The following is a 12,531-nucleotide window of genomic DNA, read 5'->3' on the forward strand; positions in this document are numbered from 1 at the left end:
AAACATTCCTACCAAAAATAACTTGTAGGCTGAGGGAAATGGAAATGGAAAATTCCATTGTAAATGGAAACACTCCTCTTGAAGAAGAGGAGAAATATTTTCCATCTGAGGGTGACATATATCTTATTACAACACTTATTCAATCAGTGCGTGAAAGATCAGAGTAGAATCAACGGATAAACTGAAGTATCCAGCAAAATTTATTTTTTCCACAATAACTGAATGAACTTTGTCACTCATTAAATTAGTCTTAGATAGATATTATGGGTTAACTTTGCCAGTGTTCCCATATTCTGAGCTATGGCCTGCTAAAAAGGCATTAAACTATACCACAAGTTCTAACAATCCCAAAAATGTTCCATTTTGTAATGATCCAAATGTCTCACTGAATCCTCATAAAAGCAGACCATGTTAGGCTAAAGTTCCAATCACAGCTGCAACATGCTGCAAAACGCTGTCGATATTCACGTTATCCTCGGATTTCTTCCTGCAATTTTTGTGTCAAACCAAAACCCTGTCTTCAACTTAAATATATCAACATTGAATCTCTGTGAATTGTGTTTTTATGATATTTAATTACATATATATTTTTCCAATTACTGAATCCATCTGCTGCAAACTGGGTTGAGGAAGATTTATTAGAAAACATTTTAAAAACAAAGCAGTATGCAGACCCTGTTGTTAGTGAATATAGTAGCCAACTTTGAGTATACTTCTCACCATTTGCTTTTGTGCCAAAAAATAAACTTTGTGAACAATATACCAAAAGACCGCTCTAAGTAGTGTTGGCTTTTGGCCCATGTTCAGTAGGAAACATCATCAGCACCAAAATCAACCCACAGTAGAGGATCTTTTTTCCTATTATTTACAGCATGAACAAGATCAGTCTCTGGAACATATATACATACATTTCGGGAACAATATCTATTTTTACATTGGGTATATGATGACTGGAGTCCCTTAAAATTTCTGATTTATTTTCTGCGATAATGTTTGCTCACAACTAGAACTGTCATTATATGAGATACTTGCAGTTCTGGCTCAACATCAATGCTATTGAGAGAAGTTGATGGTTCATATAGGTTTGTTTTGAAAAATGATGTCAACTTTGGGATTTTTTTTAATTATCTCACTAGTTTTTTGTTACCCTGAGAGAGAGAGAGAGAGAGAGAGAGAGAGAGAGAGTCAGAAGTAGAAGGGAATCACCAAGAAAGAGAAGAATAATGACATCCAGCTCAGGACCCTAGGTGTGCCAAGCCCATACTCACCAGATGTGAGCCACTGGGGTAATATATTGCCATATCAATCTGTGTTTTCATCTGTGTGTAAACAACAGGCAAACTCTTTATTTATTTAAAAACATTTAAAAAAATAATTAGTATAAGGTACTAGTATGATTGTTTTTGGGCACAAGGGCAACTGGGGGCCAAAATGTGCCTATTCTTATATTATAATTTTATGTATTTAATCAGTCCGATTTTCACATCATAGGAATTCATATATTTGTATTTGCTTGAGAAAGCTAAATAGCTCATTTAGATTTGCATTTTTTCCAATAATATGGACAAGTGACATAGGTTCTTGTAATCTTGACAGTGAATGGAAGCCACTTTTTCTGATAGGGGCATAATGCATACAATATAAGAGTATACGTTTGACAGTAAGTGGCAATGAACAGTACATGCATAGTGGTGGGTCATCCCCCATTAGCAGGTACATATGGGTTGGGTGTGTATGCCCTATGCATAATCTTGCATAGGGCATACACACTGTCTGTTTTGCCTGTAGCTAGAATTTCATAATTCTGGTTTATCTTTGATTTGGAGCAATTTGTTGTTTAATTATGACTTCCAAGTTTTGGACCACTGAAAAGTACAGATTTTTTTAATATGCTTTAAATAATCTATATATGGCACTTGGTACTTTGCTGGTGTTGTACTGTTTGGCTGTTTGGCTGCCTGATCTGCTCTCTCATTACCTGTGATAACAGAATGCCCTGGGATCCAGCAAAATTTCACTGAGTGATTTTTACTTCACAGATGATTTAAACAGGATATGTTTTATGATGGGATGCGATATTCAAGACTTATTATTTAATGCAGATACTGCACTCACGGAATCGGTGTATATAATTAGTATAAGGATGTTTCGAAGGTCATAAGTTTCAAGTATTGTTTTTATTATGTTTAACTTGTAATTCAACGAAGTTCACATATTAACAAAATAGCATTAAACTATCATAAACAAACCATTTAAAAACATATGATAGCAGCCTGATTTATATATATGCTGCCATCATTTTAAATCAAAATGGTCATATATTTTTTCTGAAGTTTTACAAGAAATTTTCTGGTGCCCTAAGCATGTGCTTAGTATGGCATTAGGAGTAATTATTGATACAGATAAATATTTTATCTGTATCAATAATTACAAATTATTGATACAGACAGTGATAGAAGACAGTTATAAACGGGCTGCTCACCTTGGACTAATGTTATTAGTGGTGTCCCTCACAATACGGTGCTAGGCCTCTTACTGCTTTTGATACTTATTAATGATACCGATGAAGACATATAATACTTGTTGTCTAAGTTTTGAGATGATGCAAAGGTTGACAGGGTGATTAATGACAGGAATCAGGATGTACAAGACTTAGAAACATTAGGCAGATTAGGTTGAGAATTGGAAATTAAGAAGTATCAATAAATGCAAGGTACTGCATATGGGTAGCAGTTTTCCCAGAATAACATACCATTTGGGTGGAACCACACTCAAGATTGCAGAGAAAATGAGAAGAGTTCTAGGGATCAATTGTACAGTTCAATGTGAAGTTGTCTGAAAGACAGGCTACTAGAACATCCCATAGGGTCATCCTGGCTATGATACAAAGGAATTTTGTCAACAGGGATTGAGGGATGATTATCCCATTGTATAAGGTTAAGTCAAATCTTGAGTACTGCACACAGGGCTGGAAGCACACTTTAAGAAGGATCTGGATCTGTTGTAGTGGTTGTGGAGAAGAGCAAGATGTTTAGTAAAGGGCACATAAGCATACTCTTACCATGAAAGAATTTATTTGTAGAAATTGCAGCACCGTGAAATTAGGCAACTAGAAGGAGATCTGATTAAAGTGTTTAAGACTTAAAATGGATTGACCAAAATAAATGCTGATGGCATACTGACTTTTTCTTGGACAACATAAATTAATTGAAAAAGGATCACTGCAGGAGAGATGTACAAAAATTTGCTTGCAGCCAGACTTGTTGTTGAAATAATCTTCCATCTGATGTTGTGGATGTGGGTAATTCTGAATAAATTTAAGAAAGCATTAGATAAATTATTAGAGGGATGGACAGATTAGGTGGGCAGTATTTTTTCCTTACATCATTTGCCACTACTGATGCTAAACTCTGCACGCATGCATGCATAACAATACTGAGAGCAATTCAGTTACTGAAGTAAAGGAAGTATCATGATATGTTTGAGAATTATCTCTTTACCTTCAAGTTTACCACCCATTTATGATATATTGCACTAACAGAAAAGCCCAATAAACAGGTGACTGCTAATTGTTTTTATTGTTTTATGGATGTGACCTCCAGAAATCCGACCGAACTATGTGGTACGGTCACAGACAATCGTAGGGTAATCTCCAGTGCTGCGGTCTCTTGACCTGATTAAGCGGCATGTTGTCCCAATTAAGCGAAGTAAAACCTGGCTATTTTCTCGATTGGGTTCTGTTTTTTAAGATTTGCCCCAAATAAATGGCTGCCCCGATTAACCGGTGGCCCAAATAACCGAAATCCACTGTATATGATATCAAAATTATTTTTTGCATCTCATTCCTTCGTGAGCACATCATAGTATCCAATCAAATTACTCACAAGATTTCCTCTTTTTTTGCACCTTTGTCTAGAATAAATTCATTCATTGCCTCTTTTAACTAGTGACTCTATTATTTTCCCTGGAACAGAAGTTAAGCTAAAAAGTCTGTAATTACTTGTGCACCCTTTGATCCGTTTGTGAAATGGGGATACATTTGCACATCTCCAGTCTGTGGCGACCTCCCTGAAACCAAGGTTGCTCTCATAATTATGGCTAAGGGTTTGCTTACATCCTTCACTGCCCCCCTTAATATAATTGGATCCACCCCAGGTGCTTTTCTTATGTTTAGCTTCGACAATTTCTCTTTCACTTTCCTCTCAATTATTACAATATCATTTAGCTTTCTGTTAGTCTTCTTGCTTCCCCTTACCTAAAGATGTGTGACTTCAATCAGTTTGCCAGCAACCTGAGCAGGTTCATCAACACTCGAAACATCCATATCAAGTGGATGAAATTTGAATCATTCCCTCCCTTCTAGTGTTTGCATAAGTAAAGGAGTCTTTGCTGTTTTTCTCTTCTTCGCCAAAGATTTGTCGTAATCTGCCATCGTTTGCCTAACCTCATTTGTGACTGGGTTACAGACTAGTTTATGTCTACCATGGGCTTCTGTGTCACCCGATAATTCATGCATGCATCTCGCACATTTTTTTTTCTCTTCCACAGTTCTCATAAGATCATGTAATATTTATTTAGGCCTATACCTTTCAGTGTATTTGTTAATTGGTATGAAAAATCTAGTAGCTTCTATGATTAACTGCTTCCCATTTAGAATTTGCTGGTGGTAATATCATCAGTTGGTCTCGTTCTACAGAATTTTAAAAATGTCTGAAACGACTGTAGTCACCTTTACAAAAGCAAAAGCCCTTCCCTTTGCTCTTGATGGTAGTTGCATCTTAACCATCATCATAAATACACTATCATCACTGCTGATAATCAGATCAAGAATATTTCTCTCTCTCTCTGCCTCTTTACATAAGAGATAGACCGTTTTGTACAGCAGCATGTTTTAACATGCTGCTGTACAAAATAGTCATCCAATAAATCTGCAAAAGTCTTGCTAGTCTGTGAGTCAACAACCCATTAATTCCAATCAATATCTGTTAAGTTAAAGTAGTAGTAGTAGTGGCATGTGAAGCAAGAAAGCAAATGTATGAGCTTATGCAGCATCAGCCAACAAAAAAAAAAAAAAAAAAAAAAAATCACACCATTCTCTCCAAATGCCTGTCCAGTTCCTCCTTAAATTTATTCAACCTATCAACTTCTACAACGAGAGATGGAAGTTAGTTCCAGCAATTAACCACCCGCTGGCTAAAGGCAAATTTCCGCACATCTATTCTACATCTGTCTTTTCTTAATTTGAATTTATGCCCCCTTAGGTTCGTAATCTGAACAAGTGGAAGCATCCCATCAGAATTCAGCGTGCTCAACCCATTCAAGGCCTTATATACCTCAATCAGATCACCGCACAGATTCCTAGTCTCCAGCCACTGCAATTTGCAAAACTTAAGCCTCTCTTGGTAAGAGGATCCCTTCATTCCCCTCACCAATCTTGTTGCCCTTCTCTGTACACGCTCAAGTAAATCTACATCCTTCCTAAAATGAGGCCTCCAGACCTGTACGCAGTACTCAAGGCGTGGCCTGACCATTGCCTTATACAGAGGGATAATCACCTCCTTTTCCCTGCTAGCAAAATTCCTATATATCATTGACAAAACCCCATGACCTGCCCTGGCAGCCTGTCTGCATTGCTCAGAGAACTTCATATCTGACTGCACAATTACTCCCAGGTCTTTTTCATTTTCTACCACCTTAAGTGTAGTACCACACAGTTGGTAAGTTTCTCTGGGGTTACTTCTACCCATATGCAGTACTTTGCATTTGTCAAGGTTAAACTTCAGTTGCCACTTCTTAGCCCATCTGCCCAAATTATCTAGATCCTGTTGCAGTAGCACACTGCCATTACTGTCATTAACAACCCTGCCAACCTTTGTATCATCTGCAAACTTCGACATTAAGCCTGATATGCCTTCATCAATATCATTGATAAATATACAAAACAACAGTGGACCTAACACCGAACCCTGTGGGACTCCACTAATAACATTAGTCCAAGAAGAGCAGCACCCATTGATTACCACCCTCTGTCTTATCGCACTTAACCATCCTTTTATCCATTGTAGCAACTTACCCTTAATACCATTCTGCTCCAATTTGTACAATAGTCTTCCATGCGCAACAGTGTCAAAAGCTTTCCTGAAATCCAAATATATGATATCAAAATTATTTTTTGCATCCAGTTATTTTTTGTAACCACATCATAATATCCTATCAAATTTGTCAGACAAGACTTTCCCTTAACAAAACCATGCTGTGTCCGAGCTATAACTGAAGTCTTGTCTAAATGATCCTGCAGTGCTTCTTTAACCAGTGCCTCCATTAATTTTCCTGAAACAGAAGTTAAACTCACAGGTCTAAATTACTCGTGTCACCCTTCGATCCCCCTTTGTGAATTGGGGATACATTTACACATCTCCAGTCTGTGGGAACCTCCCCTGAGTCCAAGGATGCTCTCATAATTATGGCTAAGGGTTTGCTTAGTTGCTTTGCCGCCTCCTTTAATATAACTGGATAGATCCCATCCACCCCAGGTGCTTTTCTTACGTTTAACTTCAAAAATTTCTCTTTCACTTTGCTCTCAGTTATTACAAGATCATTAAGCACCCTGCTACAATTTGATAACCTTCTGCCATTTTCAAACCTTAATAATTCCTCACATGTGAATGTAGATGCAAAATACTCATTCAGTTTGTTTGCTATCTGAGCAGGATGATCAACAGTCGAACCATCGATGTCAAGTGGACCAATCAGATTCATCCCCTTCCTTTTAGAGTTTATATAAGTAAAGAAATCCTTGCTGTTTTTCTTAGCATCTTTTGCCAAGGATTTCTCGTAATCTGCACTCGCCTGCCGAACCTCCTTTGTGACCTGATTACAGATTAACTTATATCTGCCATAGGCTTCTGAGTCGCTTGATAATTTATATGCATCCCATGCATTTTTCTTCTCTGTTACGAGTCTCATTAGTTCATTTGACAACCATTGTATGAAGTCCCCCATTGTATGACGATGTGATTTACTGGCCCACTATATTTCTCTGTACAGATCTTTCTTGTACTCATCAGAATCATTAAGCCTATAACAAACAAACAAACTCTCATTTTTGCTTTCCCAGTGCTTATGTGACACAAAACTGACTTAACATTGGACTGTCCATCCATGCCAACTGGATGCATCGTCTTAGATTTTATGTACTTCTTAATTAAGAGCATAAACCCCTTTCTCTTCCTATTTGGTGTGTCCTTTCTCTATACACTGTACACCCCATATTCAAATTCCGCATCCCTTATCCCTCATAGTGTTACACCATGCCTCTGACATCCCAACAATGTCCACATTCGATGTCTTGACCAGCATTTCAAATTTATTAAATTTATTTACTATGCTCCTAGCATTGGTGTACATACAACTATACAAACAACTGTTCTTATTCTTAGTTACCTTATCATAGCTCACATATTTACTTATTCCGTAATGACTCCCAGCAGTCCTTAAAATCCCTGTCACCTTACTTTCTAGGCTGCCTGCTTGTTCCAATAGGATAGTGATTCTTGCATTGCAAGTGATGCAGTGCAAGAATCACTTTCACCTCTGCCTGTGGCTACCATTAATTTATTAGTCTGTGTATTCCCTTAAGCTGCCAGTTTTCCAATTCACCTAACACTACCTTGATAGAATCAGCAAATAGTCTTGTACCTTTTCTATTTAAATCCAGGGGCTCACATTTGGTGAGTATGGACTTGGCACATCCAGGGTCCTGAGCTGGATATCATCATTCTTCTCATTTTTGGTGATTCCCTTCTACTTCTCTCTCTCTCTCTCTCCAGGGTAATTCTGTTTTTTTTTTTTTTTTTTTTTCCCCCGACTGGTGCAGCATAAGCCTCAGGCTTCCTTGTACCATATAGCTAATAATAATAATAATAATAATAAATGTATCTATCCCCGTAGAAGTAGTCTCTCCTGTTTAACAAGCACAGACCATACTGAGAAAAATTCAACCCCATGAGCCTTGCACAATCTCTCCAAAGGGCTGAATTGATTGATAAGGCTCTCATCATATACTCCCTCCCATTGTCTCTAGGCAGAATTGCAGACACTTTCAAATTTAACCCTTAACTCGTGACTTTTTTTTTTTTTTTTTTTTTCAAAACTGCCCTGTACATGTTAAGTAAGTATGCAAATCTCCTACTCTTAATGTCATTAGTGCCAATGTACAACAATATCACCTTTTGTGACCTTAAAAGATGATATCTGCTCTACATGGTCATCAACATTTGAACCTGGCAGACATACCCTGGTAATCTATTTTAATATTAATTGATATGATAAAAACTTATCTTTTTTGACCATAAAAGGGTATATAAAATATAAATTTTATTATGCAATAAATATAGTAACTGTCTTGGGTTTTACTTGTGGATTGTATTTTTACCAAATGGATCCTCTCTAAAAGGGTATTTCCATTTAAACAAAATGGAAAATATTATATCCAATATTAAGCTATTCTATAAAAAGAGAAAAATAAGGGAATGTTATCCTGTCTGCTCATCGGAAGTTTTACTTTACTAGGCATACAAAACCAATCATGACTCTTAACATATAAATGCTGTTTATTTTTAAACAACATAATTAATGCGACTGCTTTAGGTAAAGTATGCTCCACTGTAGAGATCAATGCCATTAAAAAACTTTGGTTGAAGAGTCAAATATAGCTGAGAGTTATATGTCTTGGTTTCTTGAAGTGACACAACAATTATAGTTAAGTACAGGAATTAAAAGAAAACTTGAAAGTTGAAGAAGACTAATCTTGAAAATAGAATACAGTTTTGAAAATATGCATCTGAAAATATAAAATTAACTTTCCAAGGTCTGCTATAATTATTTTAAACTTTTATGTACAAATCCATGTCTCAGAATTCTGCTTACCTGTGTAGAAAAATGTGAAACTCAGAAGAATTATATTCTTTGTCTTTATAAGCTGTAGGGCTTTCACTATATATCAAAAAAAGTAATAATATATTAATAAAACAAAATAAAATAGAAATTAATTATTTAAGAAAAATTTATTTCAGTACATTATAATTTTTGATCATCTATATTTTGCAGTTTACTACAGCTACCAAATGAAGGTGTAATTCTTACCAGACTCATTCTGCTATGTTTGTTATCATAAGACCAAAGTAAGTGAAGCATAATATCACTGGTGGCACCAATTCAGCAGTGCATATGAAGCCTATTTTGGAATATCTGTGGATAATAAAGACAAGTTGGCAGTACCTCCTTTCTGCTATGGTAGCTGCAGGCCAACATTAGAGGGATGGTTTTGTGGTAGTCATAAGTGTATGCCTTTTGCTATATCTTGAATATGGGGATGGATCACAAAAGATCATGATAGCTGCTTTTGTATGAGATATGTCAAAGATTAAAAAGTTCGTAGATTGAGATCATCCTCTACTCCGGTGCCGCATAATCAATCTGCCTACCATCCAGAGCAGAATCTTCAGAATTGGAAGATGAATCAGGTGAACAGGACAACTTGGATTACATCTCAAAAACCCTTTAAAATAAAGTGCCACATTTACCTAATCAGCAGCAACTGGAAGGCTTAGTGAAGACTTGGGTTTAACCAAATCCAGTGCCTGACATCTCATTTGAAGGAGTAGAATTTGCTGGATCTCAGCTGCAAGACTTTCACACACACACACATACACACACCTTATGAATGTTCCTATACTATTTAAGAATTCCTGTGCCTTAAGTAAGCTTTAAATAATAGAATTACAGCCTTAAAGAAGAAATAAGAAAATTTTGAAGAAACTGGTATTAGTCACAATCCAGAAGAGTGGTGGCATCTTTTCAAAGAGAGTTCAGGAAAAGTAAAAAAAAGACAGTAAAAGTGAGGAAGTTGTGTTGTGTTACTTCATACATCCACTAATTCCTGTTGCACATTCTATTTATACTGAAGAAGAAGCCTATGGAAATATGAAGCATAGCTTAACTTTAAAAACTAACTACAGCATGAAAAACTTTTTTTTTTTTGGCTAAGCATAATATCTTTTGATTATTATCTTGTATTCAACAGGATATTAAATTATTTATGAATAATCTTGGCTGGCTCATACCACAATTAGCAGTGTAAGGCACTAAATTTCCAATATATATAAATCTTATATTTTTAGAACAATTTAGACAGTATCTTTCCTCTTTTCATGAATGTCTTTGTTACACTCTATAATAAATGTTTGAATGAGGCAATTTTTCTGTCCTTTCGAAGCTGGCAATATTAAAATTATTTTCCAAATCTGGTGCTCCTACTTCTGCTAAGGCCTGTCATCCCATTACATTACTGTCCAACTTGGATAAAACCCTTGAGCAATTTAAAGGGCTGTCCATCTAGACTGTCTTTTTTACTGAACAATCTTTAAAGTCTCTATGCCTTAAAAAAGATTTAAATAAGAGAATTACAGTCTTAAAGAAGAAATAAGAAAATTTTAACTATTTGGTTTTTCGTCCATATAACAGAACTGAGGAGGTCCTGGTTGAACTTCTTTACAGAGTAAACAGCTGCACTTTTAAATATGCTATAGCTATTTTTTTAGATTTCTCTAGAGCCTTTGACTCCCTTTGGTTGGACAGCTTCTTTGCTCCCCTCAGGGTTGTTCGATGCTCCTCAAACTCTACAACCTAATCTGCAACTATTTTTTCCACCATTCTGTCCAAGCCATTTCTGGTTCTCAGCAACTTAGTCACTCTGCCTGTCGTGGATGCCCACAAGGTGCTTGGTCCACCCATCTGGGATTTAGTTCTAGATCAGTGGCTTCTTCTTTCAACTCCCAATGCTTCTAAAATCAGATATGCTGATGACTTAACACTTCATGTCTTTGGAATTCTTGTTCTTCTCTGGAAAGTACTGCAAATAACATCATGAATGATCTGTTATTAATAAATTTACTACTTCTCCTGACAAGACTAAAACCCTCTATCTTAAATGAAACCCTAACACATCCAAGCCTCCAACTGTTAAACTTATTGGTTGTTCTCTCTCTCTCTCCTTGGTTGACCCACATAAATTTTTGGGTATTACCATAATTGATAAATTAAACTTTCAGAAACATTTCTTGCATCTTCATGATAAAATAGTCAAGTATACTTCTATGCTTATCCATCTGCCGCATCAATCCTGGAGTATTATAATCAACTTACATATCATCTTTTGTACAAAGTGGTTTTTGTTTCGATTTGTACCTATGGTGCTGCTGGTTTAGGTATACTAAAAAGGTTGCTATCCAAGAGAAACTCTTTACCATTCAAAGATGTATGTCATTAATGATGAGTTGTTCCTTTTTTTTTACATGAAAACACCAAACACGAGATGTATTAGAACCTATAGTACTCAGTACCGTGCTTGGGCTGGAAGTTGAGAAGACAAAAGAGCAGACATTTATTGACATTAGACTTGAACTTCTGTAGACTGTAATTTTCAGGAAATACGCATGAAGGAAGGATGTTCCATAAAATGGCAGTTGAATGAATAAACGAGGAAGACAAAAAGCTGGTTCTGTGAGTTTGAAGTTGGACAGTAAATGAATGTTGGCTGGTGGCAATGCATGTTGGGACTGTTTTGAAAGAGAGAGCGGGAATTATAGAAGCCAATTCAGAAGAACAGTGCCCATAGAAGAATCTGTAGAAAAGGCATGCAGCAGAAACAGTGCGTCTATGAGACAGAGAGTGGAGAGACTCTGTTAGAGAGGAGTCATTAATTAACCTAACTGCCCTCTTCTGAATGGAATCTAGAAGCCTGAGTTTTGGAGGCACCACCCCAGATGTGGGAACAATATTCCATAGTAGAGCGGATTTGCAATTTGTACAAAGTGAACAGCTGTTTGGAAGAAAAGTAACACCGAAAGCGAAAGAGAAAACCAAATTTTTTAGAAGCAGAGGAAGCAATATTTGTAATGTGCTTGTGCCAAGAGAGATTAGAAGTCAGGGTAATCCCCAAAAGAGATATATCATTTTGCCTAGAAATCAGAGTGTCACCAAAGGTAAGCAAAGGAGCAGAAGAATCCTTTTTATGAGATATATGACAGGACTGAGTTTTAGAAGGATTGAAATCAACTAAGTTGTCTTCGCCCCACTGGAGATCAGCATTTAAGGAATTGTTACAGGATATTCTAGAAGTTAAAGCTGATTGAGCAGGGCAAGGTTTTTCAAAATGGAAAGTGGAATGCAATGTGCTATCATCGGCAAAATTATGGATAGGATTTCCAGTTAATGGAAGAAGGTCATTAATATACAAGAGGAAAACGGTGGGGGAAATAACTGAACCTTCCGGGACACCAGCATTAGTGGAGAAGTTAGAAGACAGAGAGCCATCTACCATCACCCTCAGTGAGCAATCAGAGAGAAAACTAGATAACCAATTACAAAACACAGTTGGCAAACCATAAGATGGAAGCTTCTTTAGAAGACCTTTATGCCAAACACAGGGCGCCTCCGTAGCCAGGTGGGAAGGAGCAGCAGTGTGTAGCA

At 36.7% G+C, this 12,531-nt stretch overlaps 1 protein-coding gene across 1 annotated transcript in view; it reads right to left on the bottom strand.

Annotated features, from left to right (window-relative positions):
• The window catches only part of LOC150083166 (FERRY endosomal RAB5 effector complex subunit 3-like), a 1,535,539-nt gene that overhangs the window by 287,926 nt on the left and 1,235,082 nt on the right, over positions 1 to 12,531 (bottom strand). The window contains exon 19 of the mRNA XM_090378412.1: positions 8,929 to 8,994. Coding sequence (XP_090234538.1) covers positions 8,929 to 8,994 — 66 coding nt within the window. The remainder of the gene's footprint in view (positions 1 to 8,928; positions 8,995 to 12,531) is intronic.

The sequence above is a fragment of the Mastigoproctus giganteus genome, chromosome 7 (genome assembly GCF_048544385.1).
Source record: "Mastigoproctus giganteus isolate SK-2022 chromosome 7, ASM4854438v1, whole genome shotgun sequence".
In the NCBI taxonomy this organism is placed as follows: domain Eukaryota; kingdom Metazoa; phylum Arthropoda; class Arachnida; order Uropygi; family Thelyphonidae; genus Mastigoproctus; species Mastigoproctus giganteus.